This window comes from Scyliorhinus canicula, chromosome 6, assembly GCF_902713615.1.
Source record: "Scyliorhinus canicula chromosome 6, sScyCan1.1, whole genome shotgun sequence".
Classification (NCBI taxonomy): Eukaryota; Metazoa; Chordata; class Chondrichthyes; order Carcharhiniformes; family Scyliorhinidae; genus Scyliorhinus; species Scyliorhinus canicula.
Window position 1 is genome coordinate 10,289,110 of NC_052151.1, and position 26,369 is coordinate 10,315,478.

The window sequence follows — 26,369 nt, forward strand, 5'->3', positions numbered from 1 at the left end:
AACCATGTATGTCTGCCAACCCCTGGTTTACATGAGAGAATATCTTTCTGACAAATTTCCTTCAAATCCCTTTGTCTGTTATCATTTCCCTTCCAACATGAAAGTGTATATTTTCCATTACAACATTTGCAACACAAAACCACATTGAACTGTCACTTTTTCCAAATAAATTCTCCCTATTGTTAAATAGACAGTAAAAAAAATTAAGTCTTATCTTAACACATTACTCATTACCTAACCACACAAATAGACTGTGTGTTACAACTTTACATATTTGCAACTGTTATCACAATTTCAATACTAAAACTAAGATACAATATCGACACATCCCTTCATGGCTTTGGAACTAATAATTATTACATCCTAAATATGGCGTAGCAACTGTGTTGTTCCTCGTGTCTTAATAAAGCTCGTAGTCTCAAATGTGGAGAAGATGCTTTATTGTGAATTTGTTCTCCAGAGCTTAATTTACGGCTACCTCAAATGCTGCCTGCTTGTGTGTCTGTGTCCTGTTTTCGGTTCTGCCTTCCGTGAAGTGTGTCGTCACTTCCTGTCCCTGTGTATATATAGCTCTCCCGTGCGCCCTCTAGTGCTTGCTCAGTTGTATTGCATCTCGTCAGATCTACAATCACCACATCCCCCCTTTTTTCTTTACATATTTTCTGTACATCGTTAAAGAAAATTGTACAAAACAGTTACTTATGATATCAGTATCTATACAAGTGATGGTGCTATTGCATATTTTACAAAGCCAATTTATATTTATGAGTCTAATCTTAATAAAAACATTTATGAGTCCAAACTTGATGAATTTGTTCAGAGTTTTTTCTTTTGTTGTTGTTGACGAGGTGATATTGTTATTGCAACCGTTGTGAATGTTGTTGGTGTTCCTTGTTATTTTAAGTAGCCAATAAGTCATCGCGTGGTTTTTTGCATGGTCGAACCACTGATGTTTACTGACATGGACTTTTTTCTGTGCTTGTGGTATCGATTTAGTATTCCATCTGCCTTGAAAGCTGGTATGCTTGCTTGTTCTGGAGCAGATGTGAGTTTGTGCGATTCATTGTCATCCCATGGCATGTTTGTAGTCTTGTCATTGTTTTGCAGTGTGCTGTTGCATTGTCCTTCATGTGCAGAGTTGTACCATTTTGTACAAGTCGTTGTTTCATTGCTGTTGTTTCTGTCGTTCCTGTCTTTGTTGTTTTCGTTGCCGTTCTTGTTGCTGTTTTTGTCGTTTCTGTCTTTGTTATGCTTCTTGTTGGTTTTGTTGGTCTTCTTGTAGTTTTTGTCGTTGTGCTTGTAGTTTTTGTTGGTGCTGTTGTTGTTCTTGTTTCTGCAGAGCTTCTTGCGATTTTTGTTGTTCTTGTCGCGCTTCATGTTGCTTTTGTTCTTGCTGTTGTTGTTCTCGTTTCTGCTGTGCTTCTTTTGGCTTATGTTTTTCTTGTTATGCTCACTGAGTGTCCCGTGTGGATAATTTGAGTCTTTGCTTTCTTGGTGCTCCTCTTCTGGAGTCAAATTCTTCACGATTTAATTTGACGTGGTCTCTCTGGACTCTTGGTGCTCCTCTTCCGGAGTCAAAAACTTCATGATTTCTGTTGTTGTGGTCTCACTGGACACTTGGTGCTCCTCTTCCGGAGTCAAAATCTGCATGGTTTCTTTTGGCATGGTCTCACTGGACTCTTGGTGCTCCTCTTCTGGAGTCAAAATCTGCATGGTTTCTTTTGGCGTGGTCTCAATGGACTCTTGGGTGGCCCTACTCTGTGCTTCTGGACAGACAAGCTGAGAACTGTCAGTCTCGCTGTGATCCTGTACCTCCTGTATGTCGATTGTGATCACCTTGTCACTGTTTTCGCATGCAGTGGGTAGATGTACATTGTCTTCTTTTTGATTATGTGAGCTTGGTAGACTTTCATAGTCTGCTTGCGGTTGCTCAGATACAGCGGGTTGACCTTCATGGTCTTGTTCATGCATGGTGTTCGCCAGGGTGTGTTTGCTTGCTTCCCTTTTGGAGTTTTTCATCACTCTCACTGTGGAGCCTGTCATCGCTCTCTCTGTGGAGTCTTTCTGTGCTCTCTGTGTGGCGTCGTCTTCGTCTTGGGTATTGCTGTCATCCAATGTATCGACGATCTGCCATGGCACCATGGTGTTAGATGCATCTACCACGAGTAGGTTCATGTTGAGCTTTTGCGACCGTGTCGCTGATGCTGTGATCAGCATATCTGAATAACTCAGCCATGTCTGAGTAGTATTCTTCGAAAAACAAATCCTCTTTTTTTGTTTCGGATTTCTTTTTGTTCTCTTCACTTTGGGTGGTGCAGACTGCTTTTTCCAGGGTGTTGTGCAAGTTGTTTTTAACTGCTGGTTTAAGTTCAGGCGTTTTTTTGTCTTCTGAGGCAAGAAAGTTTGGTTTTACCGCTTTCAGTATCTTTTTTTCAATTTTCGGGCATTTCCCTTTTAAGTGGGCGTGGTCAGGATCCTCAGACATCATGACGCTCGTGACGTCATGCGTAGGAATCAATTGCACATGCGCAAATCGGCCTTCCTTTACTGTGCTGCTTTGTGTCGACTGAACGCGAAACGGGTGATTGTAACTGCGCATGCGCGGCTTCCATTTCCTGCGCATGCGCAGATGCAGTTTGTAGTTCTTTGTGCCCCAGGGACTGTAAAATGTGCTCCGACGCCATTTTATCGCGGATTTCAGCGTTTTTTCTTTTTGAAAGTTGTAAGTTACCTTTTCCTTTCGATCTGGACTGGATTTCAGCATTTTGGCTTTGTGAAAAATTCAAGTTATTTCTTCTTTTTGATCTGTACTTTTCACTCGCGATTTCTTGACTGAACCCTTTCTTTTTGTAGAGTTTTGCATCACTCAGTCTCTGTGCAGTTTGGCCTCTGAGCATACCGTGCTGTTCAAATTCCTTACAGTACTCTTCAAATTTGTTTAGTATTGTTTGTAAGCTGTTGCTGTCTTCATCTTTTGAGTATTTAAATCCATTATATACTCTCCTAGCCTCATGTCCTGCGATGAGCATTGCTATTTTAATTTTGTCTGAGGCTGCTGCTACATCATTAGCTATCATATAAAAATCGAACATTTGTTTAAACATTTTCCAGACATTTCTTACATTGCCAGTCGTGTCCAGCTGAGGTGGGTATCCATGCCACATCCTCGAATCAGCGATGTCTTCCCAAGTCCAATGTCCAGTAGGAGATTTCCATGCCATTTTGTTCTTTCTGTGTCTGCAGCTGAGTTGTCCTGTCGTAAGCGTCTGAAGCCAATCCTGGTACCATGTGTTATTCCTCGTGTCTTAATAAAGCTCGTAGTCTCAAATGTGGAGAAGATGCTTTATTGTGAATTCATTCTCTCTTCAGAGCTCAACGTACGGCTACCTCAAATGCTGCCTGCTTGTGTGTCTGTTTCCTGCTTTCAGTTCTGCCTTCCGTGAAGTGTGTCGTCACTTCCTGTCCCTGTGTATATATATAGCTCTCCCGTGCTCCCTCTAGTGCTTGCTCAGTTGTATTGCATCTAGTCAGATCTACAATCACCACAGCAACAACATCAATATTATTTGTGATGTTCTATGCAGTTAAATCAAGAAAAGACACTAAACCACCACTATTCCCCATCTATTAAAACATTCACACACTTTAGAAATGCAGATCAAGTTCTTTAATGGCACACATAACCCCCTTATCATATATAGCAGTCCCTACCAATTTACATAACATTTCTTTCTTTAATAATGATTGCAGCTCTTCAATGCAATATTGTTTTCTGCAATGGTAACAAATTTCCCGCCATGGTATCAAGCTACAAAAATTCTTAAACGATTGTCATTCATCATGTTGGGGTTCCTCGTCAGTCGCTGCTATCTGCCGAGACCCTTAATAACTCCACCGCGTAGTACATACCCCGTGGAGACCACAGATCATCCATCAGCTGATGTCCAGTTAGAGATGTTTGACCGGAGGTTTCACTGTTCAGTAATAATTTGATATTTTGATTTGTTTCTAACCCATAAAATTTTCCTCCAGGCTCTGTCATTTAATTCCCTCAAATATCTAGCCAATTGTATCATTAGTTTCCCCCCAATCCTGTCTAAAACATTCTTCTCTGTGGAGTGTTGTTCTCTTCCTTCTTGTGAACTGGTTTGTCTGTTATTTATTTTTTCCATCTGAAAAATTAAATGAACAGGTCAAGGGTGGAGAGAGCCCTAATCTTTAATTTGTACTTTCTATTTTCATTTGGTTAACCTCTCCAGGACTTCCGGATTTCTTTTTGATTTATTTTTGAACTGGTTTATTTTCCTTATCATTTATGTCCTTCATACAATTAAAGCCTGTTAAGCCTTCTTCTTCTGTTATTGCACCCCTGAGTGAGATTCGAAGAATCTCAAACTCCTCCTCTTTTGCTCATTCATTGATCCAATCTGGTCAAAACCTTACCCTGATACATTTCTGATATTGCTACTGCATTTACTTTAATTACTTTATTTTGATCACGACCGGATTTTTATGAAGATAAGTTCCAAACATGACATTTTAACTTTATCATCTGTCCAAACAATGCTGCTAACAGGTTTTAACTCGCTGTCTTCCCACCAATTGGGTCATGTGTTTTAATTGTGATACAATTTCTTTTGCTCCAGACACCATGCCTCTCTAATTCAAATGTATGTTTACCCAGATTCTGAACAATCTCATCTTTACATTTTACAACTTCACTGATTATTTTCCCTGCAGTTTTAGTTGGTAGCTTCACCCAAACTTCCTCTGTATTATCAATTGGTTTTAATATCTTAATTTTACCTGCATCTATTTTTATCAAATCTTTTCCTGCCTTCAGATTCGCATTTCCTGATACTGCAATTAATTCTCCTAATCTAACTTCTGGTCCAATATCTTTATTTTCTAAAGCTCCTTCTTCAATGTATTTAACATTCGAAACATCATTATTTTTGCTAGTGACTGGTGTGATCATAGGGCACTAGGACCCTGCGGAGCTATGCAGTGTCAATTTCAACGCAGCAGTTTCAAAGTAATTTCCTGCACACAGCCGACCGCTGCTGAGTAAAAACTTCTTTATCTGTTTATTGTGAGACCAATTTAGTTCTAAACATACTGATTGACTACCTCATAATACTGATCACATTTCTGCCTGCCATTTATAACTTCCAATTAATGTGAAACTCGGTTTTACAAGATACAACATTTTTTTTTAAATACAAACATTAAAGGAAATTCACAATTCCTTATTAGACATACACACACTCATTCATCCACTCAGATCTTGGATCACAACTCTGCAGGATTTCACAAATACTTATTAAACACACACTCACATTTATCCACTGAGATCTTGGATCTCTATTCAGTAGGGTTTCAGTTACTCTTAACAAAAATTGAGACCCCTCCATGCTGATAAGTTTCACTTAATGAGGAGTTTTTTTTTGCCTCTGTTAAGCTTTTCCACTCTTGTTTCATTGTTTCAATTCTCTTGACCGTGTTTCAGAGCAAGAGGATTATTCTCATTGCCATTTTTCGGAATTCAAGTTCTGTTCCTGGTTGTCCCTTTCAGTTGCAATCTGAAATTAAGGATAAGTACCCTTTCTGGGCCCTGTCCAAGGCTGACTAAGGCACTATCTTCCCGTTTTAGTTAAGGGTCGATTGGTTATTGGTCTCTAAAGATTCTAGGTGTCCCTATTCTCAAGAAAATTTCCGCACAATCTGCCTTACTCTAAGGATGATTTATTGTTTGGCCTCCTTTTACCAGTAATGGATGCAAGATTCTTAGTGCTGTCACCAAGATGTCTTGCAGACTTTCACTCAGGGTCAGCATCTTCTAGTCTGCTGATTTTCACACCCAACCTGAGTTTCAGTCCCCTCGATCCACAGAATATCCTTACGAAAGCCAATCACACATGACTTTCCAGACTAAACCTGGCAGGTAACGTCTGACTCACACATAGACGAGAAACTTCTAATATTCTAGCCTTTGTGCCGGTTAGAAACTTCTGATATTCCAACCGTTTCTTGAGAACTAGAAACTTCTAATATTCTAGCCTCGCTTTACCTAGAAACTTCTAATATTCTAGGCCTCCACGCTGGATACCATGGACAAAGCAAAACAACCGGCTGGGCGTAATTAACACGGTGTTAACACGCAGGGTACCATGTAGAAAATAAAGCTACCCGCTAGGCGTAATTAACAGGGTTTTAATTAAATGTTGGGCACCATGAAGTTAAAACTCACCACTATTCTTAGAATTCCCCCTATACCAAAAAGGGTCTACATTCTAAATGGTGAACAGGGATTCTCACTCCCTGACTCCGATGCAGGCTTCAGTGGGTGCCATTCAGGTCAAACTATATTTTCAAGTTATCCCCCGGTATAACCCATACCTTCACCGACAATTTTATCTACTGACCACTTAGTAGCATCGATGTCCTGGGTCCTGCATTGCTAAGTAAGTAAAGTAGACTTCAGGAAAACAACACTTTTTCAGGTTAAGTTAAGTTATTTTATTACTATTTTTTTTTCTTTTAAAAGCTGCAAACCCTTTCTTTACAGAAAGGTAAAAAGATCTTGCTTCTGGATCCTGCTGGTTGGTTGTAGAGATTTTCAGGCCCACCTTGACAATCAATCTTCTTTAAAGTCTGATTTTCTTTAGATGTGTTCGCTGGTTAGCTCTGTTGCCGTGTCTTGTCGATCCATGTACTGAGCTATAAGAGCTGGCTCTGCTAGCTATCTCTAAGCTGACTCTGACTCCTGTTTAAATTCTAGTCTTCCTTAGCTGTTTAAACTCGGCTGCTTGCCTTGTCTTTCCCATGACCGAGCTGTGAGAGCTGTGCTTCTCTCCTCTCTCTGAGTTCTCCTCCCCTCCTGTTGCTGGTCTGCTTCTGCTCCCTGGGTTTATATTCTCTTTCTACCAATTATTACGTTTTTAGAGCCTGATTGTAAATTATTTCACTTTATGATTGTTAAAAAGTATCTTTGATGTAAACATTCTAATACAACTGACTTCCGGTGACGGCAATGCGGAGCTAAGCCGCACGTTCGGCAGCTCCCGCTAAAAACGGACTTTGGGGCTCTTTTCAGGGCCCCCAACGGAACTTCGTCGACGAATCCTGACGTGGGAAGGGTTCTGGAGTAGATCCCTAAGGTCCTATGGTCCGGACCAGGAGTGGGGTGAGCAGAAAAACAGTGGAAGTGCCCCTGGAAAAGCAGGGGAAGAGAAACAAAATGGCGGCCGGCGGAGCCTTCGAGGAACTGAGGCAGTGGGCGCAGGAGACTCTGCTGCGCTGCTTCCAGGAGCTTAAGGTGGAGCTGCTGGAGTCGCTGAAGGCTACCACAAGAGAGCTGATGGAGACTCAGACAGCCCAGGGGGCCGTGATCCGGGAGCTGCAGCAGCAGGCCTCCGCAAGGGAGGATGAGGCTGTGGCCGTCGCGGGGAAGGTGGAGATGCACGAGGCACTCCATAAAAAGTGGCAGGAGCGGTTCGAGGAGCTGGACAACCGGTCGAGGCGGAAGAATTTGCGGATCCTGGGCCTCTAGGAGGGGCTGGAGGGGTCGGACCTGGCGGCCTATGTAGTCGTTATGCTGAACTCGTTGATGGGAGCTGGGTCCTTCCAGGGGCCCCTGGAGTTGGAGGGGCCCCCAGAATTCTGTCTAGGAGGCCCAAGCCGAACGAGCCGCCGCGGGCGGTGTTGGAGCGGTTTCACCGGTTCGTTGACCGTGAGTGTGTGCTCCGGTGGGCCAAGAAGGAGCGGAGCAGCAAGTGGGAGAACACGGAGGTGCGGATCTTCCAGGACTGAAGTGCGGAGGTGGCAAAGCGGAGGGCCGGGTTCAACCGGACGAAGGCGGTGCTCCACAGACGGAGCGTGTAGTTTGGCATGTTGCAGCCGGCGCATCTGTGGGTCACCTACAAGGACCGGCACCATTATTTTGAGTCCCCGGAGGAGGCGTGGGCCTTTGTGCAGGCCGAGAAACTGGACTCAAACTGAGGGTCAAAGATGGGGGATTTTGTTCGATAATGTAATTGTGTTAAATTTTTGCTCTGGGAGGGGTTCTCTGTTTAATGGAAGATGTGTGTTGGCTTTAGGGTGGGTGGGGCGATGTCGTTATGTCTTTTTGTATGGGTCTGGTGGACGGGTTCGGGCAGGGAGGTAAACTGGGAGTGCGGGGAGCTGGTGGTGGGGACTGGCAATGGGAGTTGTCCTAGAGGAGGCGGGGTTGGGCAGGGCGAAAGCGCGGGCTTTTCTCTGGTTTCCCGCACTGTGGGATGATGGGGGCGGGGTCGGGGCTGAGAAGCACGGGCCGTTGCTGGCTGTTATTTTCCCGCGCAAGTGCGGTGGGGGGAGGAGGGCCTGCTGATGGGCATGAAGGAGGAGGAGGTATGGCGGAAGTCGCCGGGGTCAGCAGAAGTTAGCTGTCTCACGGGAGTGCTATGGAGGGAGGGGCGTGGCTAGGAGGGGTCCTAGCCCGGGGGGGGGGGGGGGGGGGGGGGGGGGGGGAGGGGGGGGGGGGGAGTTCCCGGGCTGCTGCTGAAATGGCCAGGAAGGAGCTGGAGGATGCAGGGGGTGCTTGGGGTGTGGGAGTTGCCGCCGTGGGAAACAGGCCAAGCGGGGGGCTGGCCAGTGGTGGGCAGGGGATGGGTTATGGCTAATCTACAGGGGAGGGGGGCTGGGAGCCCTCTGATCCGGCTGATAACCTGGAATGTGAGGGGGCTGAATGGGCCGGTCAAACGGGCCCGGGTGTTTGTGCACTTGAAGGGGCTGAAGGCGGATGTGGCCATGCTCCAAGAGACACACCTGAAAGTGGCGGATCAGGTTCGGCTGAGGAAGGGATGGGTGGGCCAAGCATTTAATTCAGGGCTGGATGAGAAGAATCGGGTGGTGGCGATCCTGGTGGGAAAGAGGATGTCGTTTGAGGCGCTGAGGGTGGTGGCTGACAGTGGCGGGAGGTATGTGATGGTGAGTGGTAAGCTGCAGGGAGAGCGGGTGGTGTTGGTGAATGTTTACGCCCCAAATTGGGACGATGCGGGGTTTATGCGGCACATGTTGGGCCGCATTCCGGACCTGGAGGTGGGGGACCTGATCATGGGGGGGGACTTCAACATGGTGCTGGATCCCTCATTGGATCGATCCAAGCCCCGGACGGGTAGGAGGCCAGCGGCGGCTAAGGTGTTGAGGGGATTTATGGATCAGATGGGAGGGGTGGATCCCTGGAGGTTGGCGAGGCCAAGGGCCAGGGAGTACTCGTTTTTCTCCCACGTGCATAAGGCCTATTCGAGGATTGATTTTTTTGTCCTGAGCAGGGGGCTGGTTTCGAGGGTGGAGGATGTTGAATACTCTGCCATTGCCATTTCGGATCATGCCCCGCACTGGGTGGACCTCAGGCTGGGGGAGGAGAGGGACCAACGTCTGCTCTGGCGCTTGGAGGTGGGGCTGCTGGCAGATGAGGAGGTGGCCGGGAGGGTTCGGGGTGTATTGAGAGGTACCTTGAGGCCAACGATAACAGGGAGGTCCGAGTGGGGACGGTCTGGGAGGCATTGAAGGCGGTGATTAGAGGGGAGTTGATTTCCATCCGAACCCATAGGGAGAGGGGGGAGCAGAGGGAGAGGGAGAGATTGATAGGGGAGATGGTGAGGGTGGATAGGAGATTTGCAGAGGCTCCAGAGGAGGGATTGCTGGGAGAGAGGCGTAGCCTTCAGGCCATGTTCGACCTATTGACTGCCAGAAAGGCAGAAGCTCAGTGGAGGAAAGCACAGGGGGCGGTGTATGAATATGGGGAGAAGGCGAGCAGGATGCTGGTACACCAGCTCCGAAAGCGGGACGCGGCCAGGGAGATTGCGGGAGTGACGGATAGAGTTGGGAAGGTGGTGCGGAGAGGGGTAGACGTTAATGGGGTCTTTAGTGACTTTTATGGGGAACTGTACGGTCTGAACCCCCGGTGGAGGGGTGGGGTGGGGGCGGGGGGGGGGGGGGCGCTTCTTGGACAAGCTGCGATTTCCAAGGGTGGAGGAGGGGCAGGTGGAGGGACTGGGGGCGCCAATTGAGCTGTAGGAGCTGGTTAAAGGGATAGGGAGCATGCAGTCGGGGAAGGCACGGGAGCCGGATGGGTTTCCGGCCGAATTTTATAAAAGGTATGCGGACCTGTTGGGCCCCTTGTTGGTCCGGACCTTTAATGAGGCAAGGGAGGGGGGGGGGGGCTTTGCCCCCAACTATGTCACGGGCGCTGATTTCCTTGATCCTGAAGCAGGACAAGGACCCTCTGCAGTGTGGGTCATATAGGCCGATCTCGCTGCCAAATGTAGACGCCAAGCTGCTGGCAAAGATCTTAGCCACAAGAATAGAGGATTGTGTGCCGGGGGTCATTCACGAGGACCAGACGGGGTTTGTGAAGGGAAGGCAGTTGAATACTAACTTACGAAGGCTCCTCAACGTTATTATGATGTTGGCTGTGGAAGGGGAGGTGGAGATAGTGGTGGCATTAGATGCGGAGAAGGCCTTTGATAGTGTTCAGTGGGGGTATCTGTGGGAGGTGTTGGAAAGGTTTGGGTTTGGGGAGGGGTTTGTCCGTTGGGTGAGGTTGCTCTATGCTGCCCCGATGGCGAGTGTAGCCACGAATCGGAGGAGGTCGGAGTACTTTCGGCTGTACCGGGGGATGGGACAGGGGTGTCCCCTGTCCCCCTTGCTCTTTGCATTGGCAATTGAGCCCCTGGCCATGGCATTGAGGGAGTCAGGGAACTGGAGGGGCCTGGTGCGGGGTGGGGAGGAACATCGAGTGTCGCTTTATGCGGACGATCTGTTGCTGTATGTGGCGGACCCAGTGGGGGGGGATGCCGGAGGTGATGAGGATTCTCAGCGAATTTGGGGGCTTCTCTGGGTATAAGCTGAATCTGGGCAAGAGCGAGTTGTTCGTGGTGCACCCGGGGGATCAGGAGGAGGGGATTGGTAGGCTCCCACTGAAGCAGGTAGGGAAGAGCTTCAGGTACCTAGGAGCCCAGGTGGCTGGGAGCTGGGGGGGCCCTGCACAAGCTCAACCTCACAAGGTTGGTGGAGCAGATGGAGGAGGAGTTCAAAAGGTGGGATATGTTACCGCTGTCACTGGCGGGGAGGGTGCAGTCCGTTAAGATGACGGTGCTCCTGAGGTTTTTGTTTCTGTTCCAGTGCCTTTCAATCCTTATCCCGAAGGCCTTTTTAGGAGAGTTAACAGGAATATTACGGGATTTATGTGGGCGCATGGGACTCCGAGGGTGAGAAGGGTGTTCTTGGAATGGGGCAGGGATAGGGGGGACTGGCGCTGCCCAACCTCTGTGGGTACTATTGGGCTGCCAATGCAGCGATGGTGCGTAAGTGGGTAATGGACGGGGATGGGGCAGCATGGAAGAGGATGGAGATGGCGTCCTGTGTGGGCACGAGCGTGGAGGCGCTGGTAACGGCGCCGTTGCCGCTCCGTCCAACGAGGTATACCACGAGCCCAGTGGTGGCGGCTACCCTCAAATTTTGGGGGCAATGGAGACAGCATAGGGGTGAAGTGGGGGGCTCCATGGAGGCCCCGATACGGGGGAACCATCGGTTTGTCCCAGGGAGCATTGATGCCGGATTTCTGGGCTGGCAGAGGGTAGGGGTTAGGAGGTTGAGGGACCTGTTTGTGGAGGGGAGGTTTGCGAGCTTGGGCGAGTTAGAGGGGAAGTTTGGGCTCCCCCGGGGAACATGTTTCGGTACATGCAGGTTAGGGCGTTTGCCAGGCGGCAGGTGGAGGGGTTCCCCTTATTGCCCCCACATGGGGTACGGGACAGGGTGCTCTCAGGGGTGTGGTTGGAGGAGAGAGGATTTCGGACATATACCGGGTAATGCAGGAGGTAGACGAGGCCTCGGTGGAGGAACTGAAGGGTAAATGGGAAGAGGAGCTGGGTGAGGAGATTGAGGAGGGGACGTGGGCGGATGCCCTGGAGAAAGTGAATTCCTCCTCTTCCTGTGTGAGGCTTAGCCTCATACAGTTCAAGGTGCTGCATAGGGCCCACATGACTGGGACGAGGATGAGTAGGTTTTTCAGGGGCGAAGACAGGTGTGCTAGGTGCTCGGGGAGCCCAGCGAACCACGGCCATATGTTTTGGGCGTGCCCAGCGCTCGGGGAGTTTTGGAAGGGGGGTAGCAAGGACAGTGTCGAGGGTGGTGGGATCCAGGGTCAAGTCAGGCTGGGGACTCGCAATGTTTGGGGTTGCAGTGGAGCCGGGAGTGCAGGAGGCGCAAGAGGCCGGTGTCCTGGCCTTTGCGTCCCTAGTAGCCCGGCGGAAGATTCTTCTTCAGTGGAAGGATGCGAGGCCCCCAAGCGTGGAGGCCTGGATCAATGATATGACGGGGTTCATCAAATTGGAGAAGGTGAAATTTACCCTGTGAGGATCAGTACAGAGGTTCTTTAGGCGGTGGCAGCCTTTCCTGGAATTCCTGGCGGAACGGTAGGGAAATAGGCCAACAGCAGCAGCAACCCGGGGGGGGGGGGGGGGGGGGGGGTTTGGTTCGGTGGGAGGGAGAATTGTGTACATGGGTTTGTTGGATGTGGCGGGTGTTATCTCTTTCCTTTTTGTTGTTTGCTTTTTTTTTTGTTTTTGTAGTTGCTTTTGTAGTTGGGTGGGTGTTATTCTTGGGTTTTTACCATGGTTGTTTTACATAGAACATAGAACAGTACAGCACAGAACAGGCCCTTCGGCCCTCGATGTTGTGCCGAGCAATGATCACCCTACTCAAACCCACGTATCCACCCTATACCCGTAACCCAACCCCCCCTTAACCTTACTTTTTAGGACACTACGGGCAATTTAGCATGGCCAATCCACCTAACCTGCACATCTTTGGACTGTGGGAGGAAACCGGAGCACCCGGAGGAAACCCACGCACACACGGGGAGGACGTGCAGACTCCGCACAGACAGTGACCCAGCCGGGAATCGAACCTGGGACCCTGGAGCTGTGAAGCATTTATGCTAACCACCATGCTACCGTGCTGCCCACGGTTTTGTTAATATTGTTTTGTTGTTTATATTTTGTGAAAATCTTAATAAAAATTATTTTTTTTTAAAACATTCTAATACAACTAAGTATTCATTTTGGCCTCACCTCTCAGATCTGATTACATTGTCCTTTGTGATATTCAAAGATGCTTTGGTTTCAATAGGTGTTACTTTTAATTTCTGACATTTGAATAATTTAATTTTCCAATTGTCCCCAGTTCATAACTTTGCCTTTTATTTTGACTTTAAATTATGTCTCTCATAGACAGGTTGTCTCCAATTTTCTTTTAATTGACTTGATGTTAGCCGAATTTCACACTTAGAATTGACACCAAATTTGACTGAACATCATCCATCCTTTCCAGCTGTTTACTAAGAGAGTTAATTTCAGTGAAAGTGTGAAACCATTGCTTTTAACTGTTTGCTAAAATTTTACTTGGTTATGACTTGAAAGACCTGCCTGTTTTAAACATTCATCACTTAATTAAATTGAAACTCTCATCCATGCTTTTCCAGATACTTCCTAAGATAGTTACATTCAATGAAGGTGTGAGCCATTGTTTTTTAGCTTACTACAAGGATCCTGTGTGTTTGCTAGGCTTGCTTGTGAGCAAGAATCTGCATTTTATAATCCTGCTCTTTGCAGCTGCTATTAACCCTTTATGGGATATTTCCCTATGTCCTCTCAGACCAGATATTGCCAGACTTCCATGTTTCAAATGACACATTTTTCTGTATTTTCAAGAACACCCCTATCTCCACACCCCTAGCCCCTTCGACGCCCGGTATCGTGGGGGCCTCTGGCCCTGGTCCCTGTCCCCGATGTCAAGAGTACCGTTGGCTGGCGCTGCCCTTGTCAGTGGTATGCTCTGCTGCCCTGCTCCGGCGTTCCCCTGTGGGGGCTACTGTGGGCGTTGCCCTTGAGTGGGCCACAGATGCCCCACCAGCGGGTGGTAGGCGATCTGTTGGGTGGTGGGGATGTGGTGGAGAGTGAGTTTTGTGGGGTGGGAGCTTGGGGCACCCATATGGCCAGTGTCACTCTGCAGGACCAGGTGGTCAGTAGGACGGGTGGCCAGTAGGGCGGACAGCAAGATACCTGCCTTGCAGGCCGCGGCAATGACGGTTTGTGGCTGGACACATTGGGGGGTCATTCCAGGTACTCGACCCATTCCTCCACCACCACCACCCCCAGACCTTTCAGGCCCCTCCCACCCCACCCAGCCCAGTCAGTGTCTAGCCCAGCTGCCCACAGTTGCGCCTCTCTGTGTCCTACCTTCTCTCTCGGTCGCCAGCCACAACGCCGATTTCACAATTTTTAAAAGCACAAGCAATTCAGCCAATCAGAGGAGGAGCTTCGCAGGGGCCCCTGAGAATACCTGATCAGGCCCGCTAATGATATGTCAATGTTGTTTACTGTATGTGTGTTCTGCCGCTGTTGCGACGAGGGAGGATTGCAATTTGGTGTCAAATCAGTGCCTGCGGCAATTTTGGCATTGGAACAAATCTCCACCCAATCGCGTTTCGTTTCTCCAGCCCCCAGCCACATGTTTCTTGGCAATATGCCATTTGCTGGTGGTGGAATTCTGTATTCACGACGGATTTCCCATTGAAGCCACCACCATCGGCAAGTTCCAGTCAAAGTTCCTTTTGATAAAGTTAAAGTCAAACTCAGATAAAGTGCTCTGAGTTTAATAGACAACTGCAAGAACTAGATTTGATGTTGTCTTGGTAAGAAGCCAGACATCCAACGTAAATCAAACACTTGGTGACACATATAAATTAATACATCCTGTGCAGCAGGAGTGTTCTGTCGGCATGGTTGGGTATCTGAAAGATGATATGGAAACTTGAATCAAGTGGCAATCCAAAGCAGGGAACACCAAAAGTAGAGGATGGAATCCTAGAGCTAGATGCTTGGTGAAAGCATCCAAGAGAAAGCATTGTATGGGAGAAGATTTCAAGATGTGTTCTTCAAAAGTGGAGTTTGGAAGCATTCATGTGAAAATCAGAGTTCCAGTAAGATCAGTGGAGCAAGCTTCCGGAGGAATTTGATGAGAAATCCACAGGAATTGGACTGGGTCTATCAATCCACAGGAATTGGACACAGTTGCTTCACGCGCCAGGGACCCGGGTATGATTCTCGTTTGGGTCACTGTCTGTGCAGAGTCTACACGTTCTCACTGTGTTTGCGTGGGTTTCCTCCGGGTGCTCCGGTTTCCTCCCACAAGTCACGAAAGACGTGTTTGTTAGGTGAATTGGACATTCTGAATTCTCCCTCAGTGTACCCAAACAGGCGCCAGAGTGTGGCAACTTGGGGATTTTCACAGTAACTTTGTTGCGGTGTTAATGGAGGCCTACTTGTGACTTAATAAAGACTATTACTTGTTTTCAGAGTTTGGGGGTCTGACCACATTTTGCCGAATAGTTTCTATGGACTGTGCACTTACTGGAAACATTTGAGTAAAATATATATTTTGTAACTTGTGGAATCCTTACAAATCTGTGCACATCTGTTGGAGTGAGGGAATGATGTATTGTGATAGACTCATAGAATCCCCACCGTACAGAAGGAGGCCATTCAGCCCATTGAGTCTACATTGAACCTCCAAAAGAGCACCCTACATCTGTCCAAGCCCCCACCCAATCCCCATAACCCCACCTAACCTTTGGATGCTTGGAGGCAATTTATCATGATCAATCCACCTGCACATCTTTGGACTGTGAGTGGAAACCGGAGGACCCAGAAGAAACACACACAGACACAGGGAGAATGTGCAAACTCCACACATACAGTCACCCAAGGTTGGAATTGAACCCAGATCCCTGGCGCTGTGTGGCACCAGTGTGCTGCCATGCCATGCTTAATCTTTTCTCATTTAATAAATGTTATACTCTTTTGTTACATTCCAATCTGCAGGCTCAGTTCCAGAATCAAAATAATTTTGAAAGATGATCACCAGTGCATCCACAATCTCTGCAACCACCTCTTTCAACAATCTGTGATGTCGGTCATCAGGTTAAGGGATTTATCAACTTTTTGTCCCATTAATTTCTCCAATAATATTTTTTAACTAATAATGTGGATTTAGAATTGCCTGCTCAGTCAAATGAAGACACACGGCAGAAACTCATAACCCTCAGTAGATGTCACCCTCAAATTGAGGGACAGTTGCCATTGCCACCTTTAGAGCCAAAGAGTTATTCCTTGTAACTGCATTAAGCAAATAGTTCCACTAACTTCTGTCTTTACCTCAATGAATAAAAGGTATTAAATTTAGATTTTGATGACATTGGTAACACCAGCTGTATTGTTTGCTTGTTGTTTTGAGATTCCAGAAAATATGTATTTCATTTTGTTGCTTTAGGAAGGTCCTATGGTTTCAGGTATTCCACCTTCAGAAGCCAGTACCAGACTACAGATCTTTCAGGTAACAGTTAATTTTACGAATAAGTATATCAATTGTTAAAGGCTAATAAACACAGGAAAATAATCTTTAAATTAATTTTTATTACTTTTGAACGACTATTAATTTGCTTCAAAAGTTTGCCACATTTATTGTGCAATGATGTGAGCTTTCGCCTGAATGATGGAATGCATAAATTAGCCTTCTTTTCAACCAGTAATGTAGGGGGTTTCTATTGCAGGTTCAGGGGCAAATATGTTTAGCATTGCTTTGATGTTGCATTGAAGGCGAGATGGAAATAGTATATTACTCGATTAATACTCACAGAATCACAGAATAATGCAACATGAAATGAAATGAAAATCGCTTATTGTCACGAATAGGCTTCAATGAAGTTACTGTGAAAAGCCCCTAGTCGCCACATTCCGGCGCCTGTTCAGGGAAGCTGGTACGGGAATTGAACCGTGCTGCTGGCCTGCCTTGGTCTGCTTTAAAAGCCAGCGATTTAGCCCAGTGTGCTAAACCAGCCTTAACATAAAAAAGGCCCTTCGACCCATCGAGTCTTCACCAACATATGAAAAACACCTGACCTGCCTGCCTAATTGTCCATTTTTAAGCTTTCTAGCACCTCCAATACCTTCTCACTCCCTATGCCAAATTGCTCAAGAACGTCGCAGTCTCTCTCTCTCCCTGAGTTCCATATCTACGTCCCCATTCTCTTGGGTAAAGACAGATGTGAAGTAGGTGGTTAAACCCAACCAATGTCTCCAGTTCCATCCATGCCTCACAAGACTGTTCCATACAACCTGAAGCTTCTCACACATCGGATGAACCCCACGGCATCATCGGGCAAAGGGAAGGGTGGAGCAGTTTGCCTCCTCATCAACTCCTTCTGCTGCTTGGACGTGGTGACTCTGGGGAACTACTGCTCCCTGGACCTTGAATACCTGAATGTGAAGTGCCTCCCATACTACCTTCCATGGGAGTTCACTCCTGCCATCATCACGGCGGATGTGAAGAAGGCACTTGATGAATTGTACACCACTATAAATGACAATAAAACAGAATACCCAGAGACCTTGTTCATCGAGGCCAGGGACATCAACCAGGCCAACCTTAAGAGTGCACTGCAAAAATTCCACCAACACACCTCCTGTCCTACCAGGGGTGCAAACTCTTTTGACCACTGCTGCACAAAAATCAAGGGTGCCTACCTATCCATCCCCCGACCACACTTTGGAAAATCAGACCATAAGACAGTGCTCCTTCTCTGCACAATGTAATAATAATAATATTTATTAGTGCCACAACTAGGCTTACATTAACACTGCAATAAAGTTACTGTGAAAACCCCCTAGTCGCCACACTTCGGCACCTGTTCAGGTACACAATTCAGGGAGAATTCAGAATGTCCAATTCACCTAACAGCACGTCTTTTGGGACTTGTGGGAGGAAACCGGAGTACCCGGAGAAAACCCACGCAGGCACAGGGAGAACGTGCAGACTCTGCACAGACAGTGACCCAAGCCGGGATTTGAATCTGGCACTGTGAAGTAACAGTGCTAACCACTGTGCCACCGTGCCACCCATTAATGCATCAATCTAGGCACTGGATACAACAAAAACATATAGAGCTCAGTTCACCTTGCAAAATATTACTGATTAACATCTGAGACTTTGTGCCGATACTGGGACACCAAAACTGACACCTTGAAATAGTCATACTGAAATTATTATAGCCTTCAGACAATGCTCCAGACACTTCCATCAGCATTCCTAGATATGTTCTGTCACACCTGTTATATTACTGGGTTTAAGTAATATATGCCGTTACTAACTGTAGATGATGTTGAAGAACACTCGAGTCTTTGAAGTAAACTGAAAGAATTTATTAAGTAACTATAAAACTAATAAATGAGTTCAACACTCCACTGAACTAACTCTAGCAATAAAGTAAGGATACCTAACTGTACAAACTGTATCTAAGCTACACGTGGTGTCAAGGCTGAGATCCTCTCTACCACACTGCTGTTCTCTGGTAACTCCTGAATGGAAAAAGAGCTTCTGGGAACTCAGTTATATAGTGGATTTAGTAATGCCCTCTAGTGGTAGTGCCACAGCTAAGTGTTGTGATTAACCCTTTAGTTACATGTCTGTTCACATATCATTACATCCCCCTTTTCTTTTTAACATTTCCTGCTTGGTAACAAGTAAAAATGGATAACAATATTAAAGGTAAGAACATGATATGTGTGACATATACACAGCAAATATATACACAGCAAATATTTTCATAGAATCTACAGTGCAGAAGGAGGCCAATCAGCCCATCGAGTCTGCACCAGCTTTTGGAAAGAGCACCCTACCCAAACCCACACCTTGTAACCCCACCTAACCTAAGGGCAATTTATCATGACCAATCTACCTAACCTGCACATCTTGGGACGGTGGGAGGAAACCGGAGTACCCGGGGGAAACCCATGCAGACACGGGGAGAACATGCAGACTCCACACAGTCAGTGACCCAAGTCGGGAATTGAATCTGGGACCCTGGAGCTGTGAAGCAACTGTGCTCACCACTATGCTACCGTGTCGCCCCAATATGAAGCAAAATGTTCATAAGTTCAGTCTTTTAGGTTGCCTTCTTCTCGATGACCTTCTTAGAAGTTGCAGTGGAGACATCTATGTTTTGATAGTTGTGTGTGAATCACTACTAGCAGAGTTGTTTGTTATGGTGTCCCAAAATATTTCTTCATTAAACGTCACTTGAGGAAAAATCGGTTGTGGACGTATGATTTTTTGAAGTGCTCTTCAATTTCTGTGAATTATGTTGCCATCAGCTGTTTTTTAAATGTCGGATCTGGATGTGGCTTGTCGAATGATGACAGCTGGAGCAGACCAATCACCATCAGGTATCTTGATTCTGACGGTATCTTCTGGAGATAGAAAGTCCAGATCAGTTTCATGTCTGTCGTCGTAATGTTTCTGATCATCACAAAGCTGTTGCATCTTCTTTATCACCGGTAGGTGATCTGGATTAGGTAATTGTAGAGCTGGAAGCGTAGTTCTCAGATCCCTGTTCATCAGACGTTGAGCTGGTAGCATGCCAGTTGATAATGAAGTAGCATGATATGAGAGTAGTGCTAAGTGAATGTCGGATGCTGAATCCGAGGCTTTGTTAATTAGCTGTTTGACTATGTGCACCCTCTTTTCAACTTTGCCATTGGGCAGAAGGTAGTGCGGACCAGAGGTGATGCGCTTAAAGTTGTAGCATTTTGCAAATGCAATCCAGTCTTGACTGTGAAAGCATGGCCCATTGTCAGTCATAACAGTATTCAGAATGCCATTCCAAAAGAAAGTTTATTTGCTCTGATCACAGTCTTTGAGGTGGCCATTAGAATGGAATAGGTCGATGCCTACCTTGGTTCAAGGAGAAGTTTCCAAGACTTGTGGTTGAAGAGTCTCCTTACGCTATGCTGGTTGGAATTTCTGACAGGTCTCACATCTCAATACCATGTCTGTGATTTCCCTATTGATGCCAGGCCACCAAACGGCTTGTCTAGCCCTTCGTCTGCATTTTTCTGTTCCAAGATGTCCCTCGTGAATTTGACGAATTTGACAAAGTACCATAGGGTGAGACGCAGTGAAATGACTATTCTGTCTAGCCTCAGCAGTATTCCATTAATCATCGTTAAGTCGGCTTGAACATTGTGGAATTGCGGACATTGCCCTTTCGGCCACCCATTGTTGAGATTATGAATAACTAGGCTGAGATTCTCTCTATTACACTGCTGCTCTCTGGTAACTCCTGCATGGAAAAAGAGCTAGAGCTTCTGAGAACTCAGTTGTATAGTGGATCTAGTAATGCCCTCTAGTGGTAGTGCCATAGCTAGGTGTTGTGATTAACCCTTTAGTTACATGTCTGTACACATCATTACAACACCGACAGGACAAACCCACCAGCAGTGATGGAGCAGTGGTGCAGTTGGGAGGGTTTGGTCCTGGTGAAGTCTCATGTCATCTGATCAAGCATGGGCAAAACAACCTACCTATACCTGAGCCTCAGCTGGTGAATCAGCTCTTCTCCATGTTGAACACTACTTGGAAGAAGCAATGAAGGTGACAAAGATACAAAAAGTCCTGCAGATATTGTTCATCACTAAGAATGGCTTGATGCACTACCGATGACCAAGCTGGCAAGTCCTGAAGGACATAGCTGCAGCACTGGGAATCAAAAAGGGGAAAAGAAAACAACTCAGCCTTGGCCTCACCAAATACCTGGGATCTCGATGTTGTGGCGATTTCGGAGACATGGGTAGAGCAGGGACAGGAATGGTTGTTGCAGGTTCCAGGATTTAGATGTTTCTGTAAGAACAGAGAAGATGGTAAAAGAGGGGGGGGGGGTGGCATTGTTAATCAAGGAAAGTATTATGCGGTAGAAAGGACGCTTGAGGACTCGTCTACTGAGGCAGTATGGGCCGAGGTTAGGAACAGTAGAGGAGAGGTCACCCTGTTGGGAGTTGTCTATAGACCTCCGAATAGTTCCAGAGATGTAGAGGAAAGGATTGCAAAGATGATTCTTGACAGGAGCGAGAGTAACAGGGTAGTTGTTATGGGGGACTTTAACTTTCCAAATATTGACTGGAAATACTATAATTCGAGTACTATAGATGGGTCAGTTTTTGTGCAGTGTGTGCAGGAGGGTTTTCTGACACAGTATGTAGACAGGCCAACAAGGGGCGAGGCCACATTGGATATGGTACTGGGTAATGAACCCGGCCAGGTGTTAGATTTAGATGTAGGTGAGCACTTTGGTGATAGTGATCACAACTCGGTTATGTTTACTTTAGCAATGGGCAGGGATAGGTATATACCTCAAGGCAAGAATTATAGCTGGGGGAAAGGCAATTACGATGCTATTCGGCAAGATTTAGGATGTATAGGATGGGGAAGGAAACTGCAGGGGATGGGTACAATCGAAATGTGGAGCTTTTTCAAGGAACAGCTACTGCGTGTCCTTGATAAGTATGTACCTGTCAGGCAGGGAGAAAGTTGTCGAGCAAGGGAACCGTGGTTTACTAAGGAAGTTGAAGCACTTGTCAAGAGGAAGAAGAAGGCTTATGTTAGGATGAGACATGAAGGCTCAGTTAGGGCACGTGAGAGTTACAAGTTAGCCAGGAAGGACCTAAAGGGAGAGTTAAGAAGAGCGAGGAGAGGACACGAAAAGTCGTTGGCGGATAGGATCAAGGAAAACCCTAAGGCTTTCTATAGGTATATCAGGAACAAAAGAATGACTAGTGTAAGATTAGGGCCTATCAAGGATAGTAGTGGAAAGTTTTGTGTGGAATCAGAGGAGATAGGGGAAGCATTAAATGGATATTTCTCGTCAGTGTTTACACTGGAGAAAGACAATGTTGTCAAGGAGAACACTCAGGTTCAGTCGACCAGGCTAGATGGAATTGAGGTTCAAAAGGAGGAGGTGTTAGCAATTTTAGAAATTGTCAAAATAGATAAGTCCCCTGGGCCAGATGGGATTTATCCTAGGATTCTCTGGGAAGCCGGGGAGGAGATTGCAGAGCATTTGTCCTTGATCTTTATGTCGTCTTTGTCGACAGGAATAGTGCCGGAAGACTGGAGGATAGCAAATGTTGTCCCCTTGTTCAAGAAGGGGAGTAGAGACAACCCTGGTAATTATAGACCTGTGAGCCTTACTTCGGTTGTGGGTAAAATGTTGGAAAAGGTTATAAGAGATAGGGTTTATAATCATCTTGAAAAGAACAAGTTGATTAGCGATACTCAACACGGTTTTGTGAAGGGTAAGTCATGCCTCACAAACCTTATTGAGTTTTTTGAGAAGGTGACCAAACAGGTGGATCAGGGTAAAGCTGTTGATGTGGTGTATATGGATTTCAGTAAGGCGTTTGATAAGGTTCCCCACGGTAGGCTATTGCAGAAAATAAGGAAGTATGGAATTGAAGGTGATTTAGCGGTTTAGATCAGTAATTGGCTAGCTGAAAGAAGACAGAGGGTGGTGGTTGATGGCAAATGTTCATCCTGGAGTTCAGTTACTCGTGGTGTACCGCAAGGATCTGTTTTGGGGCCACTGCTGTTTGTCATTTTTATAAATGACCTGGAAGAGGGTGAAGAAGGATGGGTTAGTAAATTTGCAGATGACACGAAGGTCGGTGGAGTTGTGGATAGTGCTGAAGGATGTTATAGGATACAGAGGGACATAGATAAGCTGCAGAGCTGGGCTGAGAGGTGGCAGATGGAGTTTAATGCGGAAAAGTGTGAGGTGGTTCACTTTGGAAGGAGTAACAGGAATGCAGAGTACTGGGCTAATGGCAAGATTCTTGGTAGTGTAGATGAACAGAGAGATCTCGGCATCCAGGTACATAAATCCCTGAAAGTTGCCACCCAGGTTAATAGGGCTGTTAAGAAGGCATATGGTGTGCTAGCCTTTATAAGCAGGGGGATTGAGTTTCGGAACCACAAGGTCATGCTGCAGCTGTACATAACTCTGGTGCGGCCGCACCTGGAGTACTGCGTGCAGTTCTGGTCACCACATTATAGGAAGGATGTGGAAGCTTTGGAAAGGGTTCAGAGGAGATTTACTAGGATGTTGCCTGGTATGGATGGAAGGTCTTACGAGGAAAGGCTCAGGGAATTGAGGTTGTTTTTGTTAGAGAGGAGAAGGCTGAGAGGTGACTTAATAGAGACATATAAGATAGTCAGAGGGTTAGATAGGGTGGACAGTGAGAGTCTTTTTCCTCGGATGGTGATGACCAACGCGAGGGGACATAGCTTTAAATTGAGGGGTAGTAGATATAGGACAGATGTCAGAGGCAGTTTCTTTACTCAGAGAGTAGTAGGGATGTGGAACGCCCTGCCTGCAACAGTAGTAGACTCACCAACTTTAAGGGCATTTAAGTGGTCACTGGATAGACATATGGATGAAAATGGAATAGTGTAGGTCAGATAGGCTTCAGATGGTTTCACAGGTCGGCGCAACATCGAGGGCCGAAGGGCCCGTACTGCGCTGTAGTGTTCTATGTTCTATCAATATTTAGGTATGGGCCATAAATGCTGGTCTAGCCATCATTGCTCACATTCCATGCATGAATTTTTAAAAACCTTGATGGATCTCTATTCCATCGCTTGCCAATTTTCCAAATTATCCACACCTGCATCTAACATTAATTAGAAAAACACAATTTTTGTTAAGACATTATCACCCTAGACTGGCTGCTACCATAGAAACGGGACTATCTGTACTGGGACAGCAGAACAATGGGGCCTTTTAGCTAGTTAACGTCACTGACCTTGCAGCCTCAAGCAACTTTCAGATGTGAAATCTAAGTTTGAGAAATAAATTAAAGTGTATGATTTGGATTACCCTTCGTGGATTCCCAGCTATTGTTGCACTCAAGTAACATTTAATATGATTATAGTTAATTATTCTTAATGAGTTCTCATTTAACCCTTTTACCTCTATCATCTTCCCTTACTCTCATGGTTATAGCTGACTAGGAGAGTCAATTTCTATCAAACCTGTTGCAGCTACATCTACCAGTGAGAGGGTTGAGTGAAGTAGCCATTTATATCCTCATAGAGAAAAAGGCCTGGATTTTCACTGTGTCATGGAGTCTCCACTGTCTTTCAAATATGATGGACAGCCTCCAGATGTGGAAGTGAATAGTGACGCACATTTTCAGAAATAATTGAAGGAGGGGGGGCTCCACAAATATCTCCAATCTAAATGATGGGGGTGGTAGGTGAGGAAGCAATTCATCAGTGCAAAAGATAAGGCAAAAAACATTTTCAAAAGTCTTCAGCCAAAAATGTTGTGTGAATGTTCTACTTTGGTCTTCTCCTGTGGTCTCCAGAATCACAGGTGACAGTCTTCAGCCAATCCGATTCACTCCACTTGATATCAAGAAACGGGTAAAGGCATAGATACTGCAAAGGCTGTGAGTCCTGACAACATTCTGGTAACAGTACTGAAGACTTGTGCACCAGAACTTACTGTATCCCTAACCAAGTTGTTCCAGTGCAGTAACAACACTGGCATCTACCTGGCAACGTGGAAAATTGCCCAGATATGTTCTGTCCACAAAAGGCAGGACAAATCAAAACCCGTGCACCAGCTGCCTCATCAATCTACACTTGATCAGCAGCAAAGTAATGGAAAGGGTTGTTGAAAGTGCAATCAAGCAGCACTTAATCAGCAATAACTGCTCACTTATGTTCCAGGATTACTCCAGGATCATTGAATTCCCGACTTCATTACAGCCTTGGTACAAACATGGACAAAATAACTTCCATTTTGGTTATTGATAGAAACTAACCTTTTTGTGTAGGTTAAAAGGGTTCAATTTAAATAAATAATTTAAAGAGATCATAATGGCTGACTTACAGCCACTGCATTTCATTTTTGACATGCATAAAATGGCTGACTGCTGACTTTGTGAAATGGAATCAGATGTGAGAATTCTATAGCTGGCAAGGTCAGGTTGACAATGAAACTAACATGAGTAGTTCTTTGTCTTAGAAAGAATTGGATGACATCCAGCTTCATGTCCAGGATAACCACATACCATTCTATGATAACTACAGAAGTCACCCCACAAAAGGAATTTGCTGAAGCAATTTCTTATGTACCAAAATAATGTTTTGATTAATTGACAGACAAATCGTGTGATCAAATTAGAAGGATTATAGATGATTTCAGACCAATCAAAGCTTTGAAGGGGCTGAGACTTCATAGATAATAACAGACAATAATTTCCTTAAAAAGTTAGGTATCGGGATGAAAGAACAGTGCTTTTTGCGATGCTATCTGCTTAAGCTGTGAAATCATTATTCTAATTTAAACTACGCAGTTGTCTATGTACTGTGCATATTTGATTTGAACTGTTAATGTATTTTGAATTCAACCTGTTTGTAATTGCGAGAGACAGTCATTTCGATTAAGCTTCCTGCAGGGCTAAGTTGGAAACTATTAAAATTCTGCACAAGAAAACAAATCTTCAGTAGACGCACAAATTAAAGTGGCAAATTGATATTAAAACCCTATTAAAGTTCAGTCTCAAGTTCTGTTCAATTAATATATGTGCGGCGACACAGAAATATATTAACGAAAAGTTCAGATCCATCATTTATCCATTTTGGACTGATAAAGGACAGAGCAGAGTACTTTCTAAGTGGAAAGAGGTTAGGTATAGGGGATGTCCAAAGAGATTTTGGGTTTTGGTGCATAGATCCTTAAAAATGCCAGGAACAAGTGCAGAAAATAATCAAAAAGGCTAATGGAGGCAGCACGGTGGCACAGTGGTTAGCACGGCTGCGTCAGGGCGCTGAGGTCCCAGGTTCGATCACGGCTCCGGGTTACTGTCTGTGTGGAGTTTGAGCATTCTCCCCCCACCCCCGTGTTTGCGTGGGTTTTGCCCCCACAACCCAAAGATATGCAGGGTAGGTGGATTGGCCACGCTAAATTGCTCCTTAATTGACAAAAATAATTGGGTACACTAAATTTATTTTCAAAAAAGGCTAATGCTTGTCTTTATAGCAAGTGGATTGGAATATAAAAACACAGAGGTTATGTAGCAGCTATACATAAGCCTGGTTAGAGCCCATTTGGAGCACTGTGAGCAGTTCTGGGCACTACACTTTTGGAAGGCTATTTTGGCCTTGGAGGGAGTGCAACATAGGTTTTCAAAAATTATGCCTGGATAACAGGGGTTGAATTTGGAGGAGAGATTACTAAAACTGGATCTGTTTTCACATGACGTTAGCAGGTTAAGGGGTCATCTGACCGAAGTATTCAAGATGTTCACAGGGAAAGACAGGGTAATAAAGAAAAACTATTTCCACTGGTTGGAGATTCTAAAACTTGGAGGCATCGTCTAAAAATTAGTGCAAGACCATTCAAGAGAGATGTTAGGAAAAACTTC

At 45.8% G+C, this 26,369-nt stretch overlaps 1 protein-coding gene across 6 annotated transcripts in view; it reads left to right on the forward strand.

Annotated features, from left to right (window-relative positions):
- The window catches only part of LOC119966976 (dynein heavy chain 8, axonemal-like), a 1,648,910-nt gene that overhangs the window by 833,510 nt on the left and 789,031 nt on the right, over positions 1-26,369 (forward strand). For all 6 annotated transcript variants that reach the window (XM_038798944.1, XM_038798946.1, XM_038798947.1 and 3 more), the window contains one exon: positions 16,378-16,440. In XM_038798944.1, coding sequence (XP_038654872.1) covers positions 16,378-16,440 — 63 coding nt within the window. The remainder of the gene's footprint in view (positions 1-16,377; positions 16,441-26,369) is intronic.